Raw genomic sequence first — 15609 nt, forward strand, 5'->3', positions numbered from 1 at the left:
GAATGTTGTTACATCGATGAATATGGGCAGCTGCCAGTTATGTGTCTCTGAAGCATATGAAGGCAAGAAGGGTATGGTTAGTAGGTGGATTTCCCTAGCCATAGTGCTGGTCTGTTCTTTGATGATTGCTTTTGTCTAATGGATGTTCCACGTTATGGTATAATGTCCCCTAAATACATTAACTAGGCAGTCATAAATAACAACAGGAGGACAAGAGAGTCCTTGTTAGTGGACAAGGAGAGATGGACAAGGGGAAAGAACTAAGGGCTGCAGAGCCGGGCACTATTCTATGTCCTCGACAAGTATTAACTTACTTGGTCCTCACCTCAGTCCTTTGGGGAAGGTTGCTATAATCATGTTCATTTTACAGCTACTGAAACCAAGGCCCAGAGAAGTTAAAATAACTTGTCCAAGCTAGTAAGTGGCAGAGCCAGAATGTGAAGCCAGGCAATCTGACTTTGGAGTGTGTATCCAAATTGCTCTGCTGACAAGGTCAGGCTGGGCAGTCATAGCCTTTGTGAGCTGCTCTAGTATAAAGTAAGATAAAGAATGCTCACCCAAAGCTAGCCAGGTTGCAAAGGAACTGGCATACTATAAAGAATCAGCCTGCAATGTAGGATCTGCAGGAGACCCAGGTTCGGTCCCTGGGTTGGGAAGATCCCCTGGAGGAGGGCATGGCAATCCACTCCAGTATTCTTGCCTGGAGAATCCCATGGACAGAGGAGCCATGGTGGGCTACAGTCCATAGGGTCGCAAAGAGTCAGACATGACTGAAGACTTAGCACACACGCATGCATATTGCTGGTAGCATTGGCAATGAGCTTAATCTTTTTATAAAGCTTTTAAAATGTATGGCAGGCAACATAAAGTTTTCTATATTTACTTAAGAATGCCAGCCAATCCTCAAAGTTTATTCGAAGTTACAGCTCAACAAAAGCTATCAGCTACAAGAATGCAAAAGTTCCTTGTATGATTTGCAGAAATGAAAAACTGAGAGGAAATTAAGTGCCCAAGAATAGAGGATGATTAAGTAATTTCACAGTACATTCACTTGTTGGAATACAGTGAAAACATCTAAAATGAAAATTAGGAAGATAATTATGGGAAAATATTTCTGATAAAATTTTAAGTTTATTATTATTATTTTAAACATTTGTTTATGTACTTATTTATTGCTGTGCTGGGTGTTTGCTGCTGTATACAGGCTTTCTCTAGTTGTGATGAGTGGAAGCTGCCCTCCCATCCAAGTTCTAACCAGGCCCGACCCTGCTTAGCTTCCGAGATTAGATGTGATCAGGCGTGTTCAGGGTGGTATGGCTGTAGACCAGGGCTACTCTCATTGCATTGCCAATGCTTCTCCTGGTGGTGGCTTCTCTTGTTGCAGAGCACAAGCTGTAGGGCACTCGGGCTTCAGTAGTTGGGGCGCATGGGCTTAGTTGCCCCTTGGGATGTGGGATCTTAGTTCCCAGATCAGGGATTGAACCCATGCCTCCTGCACTGAGTAGATTTTTAACCACTGGACCACCACTGAAGTCCCTATTACTATTTTTATTATTTATTTATTTCCTTAAATACTTGGCTGTCCTGGGTCTTCACTGAGGTGCTCTGGCTCTTCGTTGCAGTGGGCAGACTTCTCTGCAGCACAGAAGCTTAAAAAGTTTTGGCGTGTGGGCTTAGCTGCCCCCAGGCATGTGGGACTTTAGTTCCCTGACCAGGGACTGAACCCACATCCCCTGTATCGGAAGGCAGATTCTTAACCACTGGACCACCAAGGAAGTCTCTAAAATGTTGAGTTTAAAAAGCAAGGTAAAAGTATGTAGATTCTGATGACAAAAGCTATATTATATAATTAAACTGGCAAAGCCTGAAACAGAAAAGGAAAACATTTTAGTAGTTAGGTGTTCTTAAGTTCTTTTCATTTAAAATTTTATTAGTGGTGGCATTATGTTTATTCAATCGGTAATGAACAAAGGAAAGAACTGGGGGCAGGAGTGGGTTGAAATGATTGTCAAGAGTGGGGCTTGGAACTGTTGGTGTGCTCTTCTGACTGCCTTCATCCCCGAGTTCTCTGAGGGCAGTGGAGGTGTTCAGGGTGGGGAGGGGTCTGAGGAATATGCATGCACTGGGATCATGCCCAGCTGTGGCCACCGGGAATACGGTGGGTGTCTTGGCAAAGCCTGCCTGCGGTTTTCCCTTTGCTGTGTTCTTCTTCGCCTGACCTCACTTCTCCCGCTCTTTCTTCAAGTTGCACTTAGAAGTCAATTTTCTGGAGTCAACCCCGTCTGCTCTCCCCCCTCCCACCCACTCTGCTAGGTGCTCCTCTTAGGTGTCCCCTCCCCAGCACCCTGTGCTGACCCCCGTCTCTTCCATTTCTGAAGCCCCTCTGGGCTGCAAGTGTTGGGGCCTCCGTAGGATTTGGATCACCTCCTTAGGCCCTGACAGCACAAAGTGTATTCAATAAATGGGCTCCTTTTCCTTATCTCAAACATGGAAGCAGGTTTCGTTAAGTAGATTTTTTTTCCAGTTCTACCTACTGCAATTTTCCCATCTAATTTTCCCAAACTCATAAAATAAAGGAGCCACTGAAGACAAGTTGAGATGGAGGAAATGTCCTCTGCCTTGTGGATGCCAAGCTGACTCTGGTCTTGCCTTGGACTTTGGACTGTGAGCCTGGTCTGGGGGCTCTGCTGGGAGTTGCCATAGCAGGTGGGCTGAGTGTAGGAACCGGGTCTTAGCAGTCCACCTGACAACTGGGCTGCTGGGTGAAGCCTCTTTGCTTCTGTCTTGCTTGTACCTGGCAGACCAGCCACAGGACCCATGAGACCCCGTGGCTGGGCGGCCACGTGTGACTCTGAGGAGCCTCCTAACCCTGATATCACATATGTGCCTGTCAGCAGTGGAAGTGGGCGTGTCTGTGCACATGGCTGGTTGCACCTCCGTCAGAGTGCAGAGAATGGTGGTCGAATGGTTTTCTGGGGTGAGCATGTCTCTGTATGGAACCTGTGCACACATCTCAGTCTAGGAACAGGGTTTTCCATTCTGCAAATACATATTGTGAGCTTTGTGCTCTGCAGAAGCATCACAGCGGTGCGACAGGCAGAGAGCCTGGAAGTGTGCATATCTGCATTGTGTGTCCTCTCTGTGTGTCTTTGGGAATGCGTTCTTGGCACGAGTTCGGTTAACCAGGCTTTCGGTGTGTGCATGCCCGTGTGACAGTGCCTGGGTCCCGTGTGCAGCGCTTGCTCGCTTTCCAGCTCCACTTGTGCCCGCAGTCGGGCTCTGCACGTGTGCCTGCCTCCATGCACACGTCCCCGAGTGACCCGGGCGCGTTGTGCAAAGACCTCTGGGTCGTGTGCACTGGAAACGCTCGAGCCTGTCTCTCCGCACGCACGAAGGCACCTTCACATGTCTGGGTGCACGTCGCTCTCGGTGTGTGCACGTTCCGTGTGCACGCCGCGCGTGTCTGGGTGCAGGGCGCTCCACGCGCGCGCGTTCCGGCCCGTGGGCGACCAGGGACCCACGCGAGGCTGCAGGAGCCCCGCGGGGCTGACCCCCTTCCCGCGCCCGGCCGCGGGCTACGGCGATTGGCCGCCCGCTGCTTCTCAGCCATCACCCCTCCCTCCCTGCACCCCCGCCCCGCCGCCACCCGCGCGCCCGCGGTCCCCGCTGTCCCCCGCGGTTTCGGCGAGGCCGCGCCGCGCTGCGCTCCGTTCCCATTGGCTGGGCGCGCCTTTGTGTGGCGGCAGCTGCGGCCCCAGCGCCTTTGAATGTCGAGAGGGGCCGGGAAGGGAGCCTTTCCATGGGCCATCTGTCTCTCCGCCAGCCGCCGCCCCGCCGCCGCCCGCGCCCCGCGCCCCGCCTCCCGCCCCGGCGGCTCCCGCAGCCCCGCCGCCGCCCGCGCCCGCGCCCCGGAGCCGCGCCACAAAGGGCCCGCGCGCAGCCGCCGCCGCCGCCGCCGCGCGAGGAGCCAGGATGGTCCTGGTCCACGTCGGCTATCTCGTGCTTCCAGTGTTTGGCTCTGTGCGAAACAGAGGTATCGCTTTTTGCTTTCGGGGTCCTCTTCCGAGCGTGGATCGCCGCGGGCACCCGGGCGGGGGCTGGCGCCGAGGGCGGCGGGTTGAGGGGGGGGGTCGTTCAGGGCACACCCGGGAGGACGCGGGGCGAGCGGTGGCTTCTCCCCTCTCCCTTCTGGGGGACCCCGAGTGTGGAGGTGGCCGCCCTCGTGGGAGCTTTTGCAGTGAAGTTAGGGTTTGGCGAATTCGAGTCCCCTCCCTCCCCGGCCCCAATTTTTTATTCTTTGCGGCGGACGCGGTTCCCCCAGTCATAGCCCCTTCCCCCAATACCTAGCCCTGTGTGATCGAAGGACGGAGAGAGATACATGACTGTGTGCGTGCGCGCCTGTGTGTGTGTGTGTGTGTGTGTAAGCCTACTTGGCTTTCTGTGATTTTTTTTTTTTTTTTGAGATGTATGTGTGTTTCATGTCATTTGTGTTCGTGTTTCTCCATTATTTAGTCACTGATACCGATGGCTGCCTAGCTCGCATCTGGCATCTGCCCTGTCCCATGCCCCAGCCCCCACCTTCTCGTGGGCACTTGCACGATTTCCCGTCCCATCTTTTCCTCCCCTTTAACCCTTTTTTGTGTATCGCCCTTCTGCTATCCACCCCCCACACCATGGTCTTTGTATGACAGTTGTATTTATGGGTTCAAGATGCTTGTGTGTGTGTGTGTATGTGTGCGTGCGCGCGTGTATGTGACTGTGTGCAAGTGTGTGCGCGCCTTGGAGAGTCAGGCGTGCACTGCTGTGCACCCCTGGACCCGGCCGGCCGGAGAAGGGTGCCGGCCCTTGGGTGTTGCGCTGTGTGTGCGCGGATGCGGTGGGATGCTGCCCCCAGGCCAGGCCTTTGCCCCCGGCAGGCGTTGACAAAGCAGCAGGCCGGCGCCGGCTTTGTTTTTAACTGTGATATATGGGATGTGTTTGCACGGTCCCCTTCCCCACATCCCCCTTCCCTTACATTCTGCTAACAACAATAGCTTGATTTTCCCCCTCTTCTCCCCGCTTCACATTTCTTCCATTTTCTTTTAATCAAAAATTCCCACCTCCCAAAGCAAACCCGAGATGCATTTAGATTCATTATTATTATTTTTCTTTTTGCATTCTGCCTCTGGACTCACATTGCTCTTCTTGGAAATGTTTCTGCTATCCTCTCCCACTCCACGTCTGCTTCAATCCCTCCTGGCTGAAGCCCTCCCCCGGCCCCCCTCCCTCACGCACGGAATGATGTCTTCCCTTTGCCACCAGGGCTGCTCCCCCAAGTCAGAGTGGGGGGTGGGGTCGCGGGCCAGCGCCTTCGTGCGCCCCAGGGGCCCTGTTGGGCCAGAGAATGAAAGCCCGGCCCTCTTTCTTCCAGCCCAGCTGTCCCCAGCCCCAGCCTCTCCCCAGAACCTAAAAGGCAAGGTTGACCCCCTTAGGCCTGTTTGAACCGCAGTTTTTTGTGTGATGATAGAATGATGACATTCTGCATTTATCAAATCTTTTTTTTTTTCTTCATTGTGTAGCTCAGTGAATGGTCAACTCGCTGCTGTGTGCGCTGTGACCCTTCTGCCTCCGCATTTAGCTGTATTGTGACACCCCTCTTAACCATCTCCTGTCTCCATCTGAGGAAGGCATTGCTATTTAAGCGGCAGTATCCCCTGTCTCAGGCCAGCCTAGCAGTGGGGGGCAGGGGTGGAGGGGATGTGTGAAGAATAGGAATGGGGGGGGCTGGGTGAGATCTCCCTTGAAATGCCAATCCCTCCCCCAATACACAATTATATCTCATTACTTGGCATTTCCGTTTAAAACGGGTGTGGAACATTACACTAGGCAGAAATTCAAAAATGATTAAGATGGATGTTGAGCCTGAAAGTATAATTATCCTGATTAAATCATTATCATCCTCATTAATACCACCAATCTCTAAATACCATTGCAGGATGCTGATTCCATGTTTTGAAATTCAAATTGCTCAGCTGCCTTTAAATTTTGTTTTTAATACACCCCCCTCCAAAAACAAAAAACACCTAAGAAAACAAATTCTGCCAGTCAAAGTTTACTTTCATGGCAAACACGCCCATAGGAAATTCAAGGGCTGAGGGTTAGTCGGGCTGTAAGTAAAATTTAGCACAATGTGATAAGAATTCATGACCTTCCGATAGAGGATACTAATGCTTAACCCAACAAGGTCCTAAACCACAATCTTCTTGTAAAACTATTAGATAGCTTGCCAGCTTAAATCTGTTCTTTTTAGTTTCCATTGTAGTAGTATAGGATGTAGGCCATTTCAGAATAGATGTAGAGAAATAACCATTTTTGTATCTCATCTTGTTTAGCCGAGTACATTGCACTGTAAATCCCTGTTAAGTGGACTCCTTTTGCCTTGGCTTGGAGGCTGTAGCACCCCATTTGCCACTTATCTGGGTGGCTTCAGCTAGCTCCCTGCTAGCACCCTGGCATAAGTGAAGAGATTACATCTAGTCAGAGGCAAAAAATAATAAATATATATATATATATATGAACAATTTTGATAAAATGATAGTTGCTGCTACTCTGAAAATTTGGTGCAGCAAGGTCTTTGGCTTAAGGGGGAGCCCTGGCCACGGTGTCTTAATTGTTTAATTGTACAATGTCAAGAGCATCTTTGGACATCCGCCCTGGCCCTCAGAGCTGCCCCTTTAACAGCCGGCTCCCTTCTGCTGCCTCGCTGGCCAGACCTGCTTGAAAACTGAAACAAAACAGCAGCAATAAAGAAAGAATAAGGCCCCTACTTTGAGGGCCCTTCCAAAGTAAAGTCCCAAGGGGCCTCCCCAGATTGCCATTTGGCAATCTGAAAAGAAGGAGAAGAGAAAAAAACGAAAAGAAAAAGAATCCCCAGCAAAATGGTTTTCCATTAAACAGGGATCGCGTGTTCTGCTGTGCTGAATTACTTCCTGTTCTTATTTTGTGGGTAATTTTTTCTGTATCAAATATCCTTTTGGTTGTGTATCTTTTTCACCTTTTCTTGTACTAAAACTAAAGCATGATCTGTATTTTTTTACATCCCCCAGTTGACAATGTACAGCGCTCGGTTAGAGATGTTACCCTGCTGAAACCTACTGTGCTCGTGTAGCCCGGGCCATCTGCTCATTGTACGCTGCTTTTGTTCTGTTGCCCTTCCGAAGCATGGTGGGCCCAGCCTTTTTTTTTTTTCTTTTTTTTTTTGTATCGTGTGCATGACGACATTGTTACACACAGAATCCACTAATACTAATATACAATCTCTCAATAAAGAACTAGTTTCCTATATTAACCTAGTGTGCTTTTTCTCTTGCTGTTTTCCCATTTATTGTCGTATCCTGCTGTTTAGATTTCCCCCCTTGCTTTTCTATCCCCACCCCTCACCCACCCACCCACCACTCCCACCTCCCATTGTAAGATTTGAGTGAATGCCTTCTGGTTTTTTTTTTTTTTTCTTTCCTTTTTTTTGTGATACAGATATGGTGACTTTAATCTCATCTAGTCCATATCTTTCTACAGTAGATGTCTGGGTACTGTGGTGGGGGATGGGTCAGTTGTCCTGACACACCAAAATAGCTCTATTACATAGAAAGAACTCCTATCTTTGGCCACCTATGTACCCACCCGATAGCCTCCACTTTTCATCTCAGTTTCCAAGTTTCATGGGCACCCGGTTTATGATGTTGATGAAGAGATGGGCTATAACCCTTAGGTTGAGAAAAGGGATACTGTTCTTAACTAGCAATCTTGTAGCATTTCAGACTCGCCTGAAAAACCCATTTTCAGTTGTCTTTTTTTTCTTTTTACTGTTTCATTGATTTACTGTCCTTCTAAGTCATGCTGGGGGTGACATGTTACATGCAGTTGAAGCCTTGATCTGGAATTTGAAAGTATCCTCTCCCAGGTGCATATTTAAATTGTTGGGACCTACGATGTAAGTTTTGCATGGAGATCCTGCATAAGGAAGATGTTTGAAACAGAAACCAACGCAGACCACTCCCACATTCATCCCAGGGCCAGCAGCCTGACCTGTTACTGCAGGAATAAGAGGGTCTGTGCCCTCTGTAGGCTGTGAGCCAGTGAACGCTGATTACAGCCCAGTTTCCTGACAGCTGCCTCATCTGTGGCCGGCCGGAGTGCCTCTCTTGAGAAAGAAAGCCAGATCTCTGTCATTGTCGGATTGTGGGGGGCGGGGATCAGGAGGGAAGTCCGAATCTACCCCCAAACTGAACTGGAAGAAGAGCCCTTAAAATATATCTTTGTTCCATAATTATATTTGAGGAGCCAGTGGAGAGGTATTTTTTTTTCCCCCAGAGTGGAACTCAAATTCAAACATTTGTCAATTACACCTATTCAATTTCAGCTCAGAATAAGCCTTGCTAAATGAGGCGTTTTAGTCACCGAGGAAATTAGTTGATTAAAGAAATTCACGGTTCCTTCAAAGGGTCATCATTTTGAAGCCGCTCTTCCTTGGGCCAAGGTGCCTCCTGCTCGCCTCTGTGGGCTGTCTCCCAGCTCGCCTCTGCCCCCTGCCAGCCTTCCCTGCCAGGCGGGCGCACCCCTGCCTGACCACAGCGCTTCCTCGCCTCCTTTGTGGCTCGACGCGGCTCTCCTCTCCCCCATGGCTGCCCTTTCTGCTCTGGCCCTTTGTTCTCATGCTCTCCCCAGCCCGGGTGGGAAAGCTGAGCTGATTTACTGTGACACATGGACACACATGCAAGCTCCCAGCGGAGGCTCGTACTGCAGTTTGTGTGAGGCAAGATAGGCAGATCTTGGGGATTTTGTTTCTCTCCCTCCTTCTCCCTCTCCTCCGCCTCCTTTTATTTTGGTTTTCATGAAACTTTCAATTTTGTTCCCAGTTTGAGAAAGCAAAATAAACCATCCTCCAACCAACCTCAACAAGAAGGAAAACGATCCCAACTCAGGTGATCACCCTAGAGAGCAGTGGCTATTAACCAACTCTCGGATTTTATTTCTTTAAACCAGTATTATGTATTATATTGGAATTATCTGGTCAATGTTTTGAGAATGGTTTAGTAACCTAGTAATAACATAGAAAGTTAGTAGGTTACTGGGAAGTCATGTTTTAGCAATTTATCAAATGCATGCCATATTTTTGTCTAGACTGTTAGAATAAACTTACTCATCTGAAGGAGCCTTTTTGTCTAACTGGATGGTCCAGTCATTACAAAGCCACTGTACTTTGCATCTACTCTCTCAGCCAACAGACACATACCTGTTTTAATCAATTTTAACTCTTAAGATTTTGGAAAATCCATCTACTCTGTAGATTCTACGCTGGACTTTGTAATAAGATGGAACATGGTTTTTATTTACCACTTTTCCTTTTGAATAAGAGAACTTCTCTCCTGAAACCAGCATTGGATAAGGCCCACCTAATTGAGGGGCTTACTTAAATAATAGTTTTTCATAAATCGGCAGATACTATTAATTATTCAAGGCTAGGGGAAAAGACGACCAAGAGTCTCCATGCCGCAATATGCAGATAACAGACACTGGGTCACCTCTCATCTCTCTTCCTTGCTCACCTCCTGCCCTACCTGCCATGTCCTTCCCGCCTTTAAATACGCAGCCTGCAGTGTCCATTGGAAAACTTAATGCTTTTCTGAGCTAGGGAAGCAACAGCTCTGTGCTGGATCCAAGTGCCATGGGAAACTCCTGGCCAGGAGACACAGGCCCTTGACTCCAGCTCAGGACATAACTTTGGGTGTCTCAGACCTTCCTGACCACAGTTGCTCAAATGTATAAGACACTTACTTGTACACTTGGGCCTTGGTTCCTCTATGAATCTAAATAGTTCTTTAAAAAGTCCTGGCTTAATATAATATGAATCTGAATTTGCTTTTATTAGGATGGTATGGTTTGGCCACAGATGAGCCAATATATTTCTAAGAGAATTGGAGGGAAAGGCTTACCTTAGGCTCAGATTTTCTGGCTGATTTAAGAACTAAGAGCAAACATTCATAACCCCACAGCTGAACCACTTGCAATGCCTGTATTTTCATGTATTCATTCATTAAGTCATTCATTCACTGACTCACTTGTTTGTTCATTTAGTTAATGAGTGTTCACTGAATTCCTACTTGGAGCCAATTGAAGGGGGATATGAAAGCCATGTGGGACCTGGATACCTGCCCTCCTGAGGCTTATGCTGAGGCTGGGAGATGGATGCTTAGGAAACCAGACACTGTCTAAGGTATTCGGTGCCTCGGCACCCAAACGGATGGCACAATGTCCTGATTGGTGTAATGGGAAGAGCTTGGAGCAGTCCAGGAGTTGAGTCCTATCCAGTCTTGACCAGGAAGGGTGAACTTAGGCCACTGCTCTGAGTGTTCTCTAAACAATGACCATCATTATATCTACCTGATAGAGTGTGTGGAGACTTTTCAAAGACACCGGGCACAGAGCAGGTCCCGAGGCATGCTGGGTGGCTGCCCGCATCCTGCACAGCTCTTGGAATATACTGGCCAAGAGATCAGATAAATCAGGGAAGATGTGCTGAGGAAATGGGGTTGAGTTGTGCCTCAAAGGTTGGTATGTATACAGGAGGGAGAGGAGAAAGACTCCAGGCAGGGACAGGAATGGAGGGAGACTTCGGTCAAGGCCAGGTGGCTCTGCTGACTGGGCAAGAACAGAAAGCACTTATGAGGAGGGGTTGTGTGTGTGTCGGGGTGTGGGTGTGGCCTGTCACCTTGCATAGCTATGGGAAGCATTGGGACCCTTGTCCTGTCTTTGAATGGTTCTCGGGAGAGCATTACTCCAGGGGTTAAGCAGCGTAAGGTTGGGAGAAAATGGGAGAAAAGTCTGATAGAAATCCGTTTCTTAGGCCTTCGGAAGCTCCAGTAGAGGGATGAGCCCAGAAGAGCTTAGCTGGGGAGGAGTCCACGGCGGGCATCCAGGGGTGTTGGAAGTCCACACACCAGTGGTCTAGAGGATGAGGAGGAGGGTTTATGGGGGGCGGGGGGGAGCTTCCCATAAGAGGAAATGAACAGAGCTGAGTTGATGTGGAGGGGCGGAGGGATGGGGAGGTCTGGACGTGCCTGGGAGAATGTGAGACCAGGAAAGCAAGCAGGGATGGTGGGCAGAGCAGACAATTTGGGGGAGAGGTTAGTTCAGCATGTAGATAAATAGAATTTGAGATGCTGAAGGGGGCAGAAGGAAGGGCACTGTGGCAGTGTCCTGGGATTTGAGACTTCTAGTCCTGGATGGAGTACTAGGTGATAAATGTATGGGACATTTATGGGACACACCCTCAAAGAACTCTCCCTCCCTGCCTTATCTGGCCAGGCACCTGCATCCTTAGTTATGCAGGTCACGCTTTCAGCAACCTCTCTACCAACATGCACTCCCTCAGGGAGCTGTGCTCTGGTATCTCAGTTTGAACTTCTATCAAACTTCATCTTTCTTGAGAAGAGGGACCCAAGGCCAGCAAGTGGCAAGATTATTGCCTCCACGGGTTTGCAAAAAGGTGGGGCCTACCCATGTGGGGAGGAGGGCAGAGTCGCAGAGAAGGAGGGGGTGGGGGGGTGGCAGCTGAGGCCAAGGACAGGGCATGAGGGGTGAGGCGTGGGCTCCAACCTCAGGCTTGGCTCTGTCTGCAGAGTGGATTTTCCCTAATTCAAAGCTCTTCTCTTCTGTTATCTCATTTCCTCCTCAACACAGACTGGGAGGAGGTAACTGGGGACCAGAGGAGACAACTGAGGCCAAGGGTGGGGAAGGTTGTCCCCTGCTCGCCTTGGGTTAGGGAATGGCTGAGCCAGAAGTGGATGTGGTGTGACTGGCCGGCCAGCTGTGGCTCCCTGCAGCGCTTCCCAGGGCCTGCACACTGTTAGGAACCCTCTTGAAACCAAGAAAACACTGACTGGAAAGGAATCCCTAATTTTCCTCCACATCTGGGGACATCGGTTTGTCCGCTTTGGGAGAGGCCTCAGTCTAGCTTGCGGCCAGCCAAGCTGTGAAGCAGGTCAAGTCCCCAGCCTAGAGCCTCCACCCTCTGGAAGGGGAGTCTGAGAGACAGGGAGGGTGCCTGGTGGACCAGAAAGACCCCAGGGTGGGAAATGAGCAGGGGCTGGAACTGGGTGGTGAGTCCTTTAGCCTGCAGACTCCGGCTCGGAGGAGGCCTCGCCAGCTTAACTGGGGGACCTCTGTGCTCAGCTTGCCACCAAGATAACTAGGTGTACCCCTTCAAGGACTTTGGCTCCCAAGTCATGAGCACCTCTCCTGGGTTTTCTTAGGTCATCATGATGCCTTCTATCTGTGTTATATCATCAAGTAATACACTCACATTTTAATACACTCACATTTTGGAAAGTTTAGAAAATAGACCAAAGGGAAAAAATCTCTTAGGAGTCCACCTGTCTGTGATCACTTTAGTGAAAGGCCTTCCACCAGTTTGTTCATACTTATATACATATTTTTTGTAGAGCTGTAAACACAGTAATATACACTTATGCATTCTCTGATTTTTCAGATTTAACCTATTAAAAGCCCTTTCATGTCTTGCTAAGCTGTTTTCACAAGCATCACTTTGACTGGCTTCACCAAATTCCACTCGAATGGTGGCTCTGTGTTCAGACTCGTGGCTTGTGAGGCACCCAACGGCTCTGGGTCGCAGGCCACCCCTGCTGGTGTGGTCTGTGGCCTCCCTTGAGCTGTTGTTTGGCCACGGGGAGGGTGGGGGATGGTGGACTCTGACAGCTCCCAGGCCTCTCTGCTCACCATCAGTCCGGGCCCAAAGGGGCGGAAAGAGGGGGCAGGAAAGAGGGCATGGGGAAGGAAGCTTCGGATAAATTCCTCTGAGATTTGGCTTCTGGTCTCTGTTCTGCCACCAAAGTCCACTGTGATCTTGAGCCAGTCAGCTTCCTCCAGTGGGTCTCAGTTTTCCCATCTGTCAAATGGGGGCGATGGGTCTACCTTACAGGACTTGTCACATGAAGTGTGACTTATGCGAAGTGAAGTTTGAGAAGCCAGCCAGAGACAACAGTTAACAGTGATGGCCCATTATTCAGGCTGGTGGGCCCAGCCCTGCTTTGAGGCTGCTCTGCCAATAACCACCCTTGTGACAGGGCTGGCGAGCCTGACTGCTCTGGGTCTGCACTTCCAACTTGCCAGAGGAGATAATTGGCCTAATTGCCCCTTCCTGCTGTAAAAAAAATGGTGATTTCCTCTGGATGAGAGTCACTTACACTTCCATTGTCTTTTGGCCCATTCGCTGGGCAGCAGCCATGCCTCGGAGCTCAGTAGAGAGGCTCCACCCTTCCGCCGGCCACAGCAGTGACTCTGCAGGCAGCACAGGCCCCGCTGGGGGTCCAGAGCCTCGGGTCCCTCCTGCCTCCTGGGGCTGCCCCCGCTCCCGTTTGGCTCCTCAGCAAGAGCTTCCCTGGGGCCTCCTTTCCTGAGGTGTGCCACTGCAGGGGAGCAGGGGTCAGCCAGCCCTCCCGCAGGTGACCTCAGCAAAAGGGCTCGGCCGCACCCACTGGAGGTGGGGGCTGGTCTCCCCGAGTGGAGGAGAGGAAGAGGCGCTGCTGACTCAGCACCGGCCTGCCGGGTGGAGAGCGGGTGGAGGCGCTCTCTGAGGCTGGGAGGAAGTGAGAATTCAGCCAACACCTGTCTCGAGGAAGGGCGGGGAAGCTTTGGAACAGCTGCTGCTGTTTCTCTGGGGGCTGCTGAGTGGGAGGCAAGGGGGCGGAAGCCCTCCCAGGGCTTCGCCTCCCCCCACAGCCTGCTTGCTGGGCTCCAGCTCGCCTCCCCCAGCAGCCAGTGCCTCCAGGCAACCCCCTCCCCATAGCCCTCGGGCCCCTCTGTGGCGCCTGTTCCCAAGACCACCACATCCTAGAACAATTAGTTCTGCTCCCAAACTCTGGGTGCTGATGGGGTTGGGGTATCCCCTGGCCCAGGGCTGCCTACACCTGCCATCCTTAAGCCAAAGGGCGGCTCTTCCAGTGGGGCCCTCCGTCTGCATGCTGTTCTCTGGAGCAGGAGCTGGCCTGGGCGGGCCTCTTCTTCCACCAGCCTGGCCCTGCCGAGCTGCGCGGAGAAGTTCAACTCTGGGGCAAGTGAGGCAGGGATGGAAGACCTGGGTCCGCGGGGCGGTTCCCTCCTACAAGGCCCCCCGAACTGCCAGTCAGCCCTGGCCCAGCACCAGGACCCAACTTGGTACTGGTGGTACAACTTGGTACAACTTGGCCCAGTACCCAACTTGGTAGTCAGGGAGGGACCCCAGAGAGGCAGCTGGACAGAGCCCTGGCCCCAGTGCAGTCAGAGGTGGCCAGAGCCCCTCCTGGACACCAGGCGGGTCGGCCCAGCCTCGGTTTCACCTTTGGTGCACTCACATCCTTTGGAGCACAAGGGGAGTCGGGCCTGAAGAGGAGCCCAGTCGGCTGGTCTAGGGAAGCTGGGCCTGGCTGGTGGGGGTGGTGGGCAGCTCTCATCTTCCTGTTTCTGGCTGGGAGAAACTGAGGCTCCTGGGCAGGGCTGTCAGGAAGCAGGGCGGCCACAGAGCCAGAGCCAGAGTTGGGGAGGGGGCAGGGTAGGGAGTAAGGGGCCCCCAAGAGGGAGCCTGAGCCCCCTGGAACCTGAGGAATCCAGCCTTCTCCCCAACAGGAGGGGTGGGGCTGAGGGAGGGGTGGGGGGAAGAGGTGTCACGGGGGCAGGGGGTGTGGAGGAGGGGGGAGGGTGGGTAAAGGGAGCTACAGCTATCAGCCCTCACCTGAGCAGGTGAGCGGGGTGTGTGACGACGAAGGTGGTCCAGGAGCCCAGAAAGGAACCTGGGGTGGCCTTTCCCCAGCCCATCCCACCCTCGAGGGCCCTCACCAGCCCACGCCACCCCCAGGAGAGGGGTGGAGGAAAGAGGAGCCAGAGGCACAGGAGGGTGGGGATGGGTGAGGTCAGAGACCTGCCTCTGTCCCCGTCCCCCGATTCTCAGCAGGAAGCGCCCATCTCTCAGGGACTCGCTAAGTCCATCCTGGCACCTACTGCAGGTGACTTTGGACCTCTCTGAGCCCCACTCTCTTCCTTAGAAAAAACTGGAGATAATTGTTATCAATACCATTGTCCTGGGGAGGTGAGGATGAAAGAAAGTTTTGATACATGTAAAGTAACAAGACATGCGAACCTCTGGGAAGTACTTAGAAAAAGGTGTTCATTCTCGGTTCCTCCCTCACTGGAACAATTTCAGGGGCCCCAAAGGAGTGCACGGGGAACAGGGAAAGAAGGGCATGTCTCAGCTTTCTTGGATAAGCAGTTACTGAGAATCTATGCCGGGCTGCGGGCAACTGAGGCACAGATAGGATCTGGCCTGCAGTCTGGCTGCGGAGACCCCTGAGGACCCCTGGAGTTGGGTGGAGAATGCACAGATTAGGCTACAGTCTAATGAGGGCCAGGCTGATGGGCGTGCTGGCTGGAAATTATGACCCAGCCTGGAGGCCGCTGGCCAGTGTTGGTGCCTGCGCTGGGAAGTCACGGGGGCCTGGCAAAGTCAGGAGGGCCTCTTGGAGGAGGCGGAACTGGATCTGGTTTCCGGAGCAGGGAGTGATCTGCGGCTTGATGCCTGGG

General features: G+C 51.6%; 1 protein-coding gene across 1 annotated transcript in view; it reads left to right on the forward strand.

The window, feature by feature from the left end:
• Positions 1–3913: 3913 nt before the first annotated feature.
• The window catches only part of RNF165 (ring finger protein 165), a 111585-nt gene continuing 99889 nt past the window's right edge, over positions 3914–15609 (forward strand). Inside the window, exon 1 of the mRNA XM_027525839.1 lies at positions 3914–4033. Within this exon, the coding sequence (XP_027381640.1) occupies positions 3973–4033 (61 nt within the window). The 5' untranslated portion in view covers positions 3914–3972. The remainder of the gene's footprint in view (positions 4034–15609) is intronic.

Source organism: Bos indicus x Bos taurus, chromosome 24, assembly GCF_003369695.1.
Source record: "Bos indicus x Bos taurus breed Angus x Brahman F1 hybrid chromosome 24, Bos_hybrid_MaternalHap_v2.0, whole genome shotgun sequence".
NCBI lineage: Eukaryota > Metazoa > Chordata > Mammalia > Artiodactyla > Bovidae > Bos > Bos indicus x Bos taurus.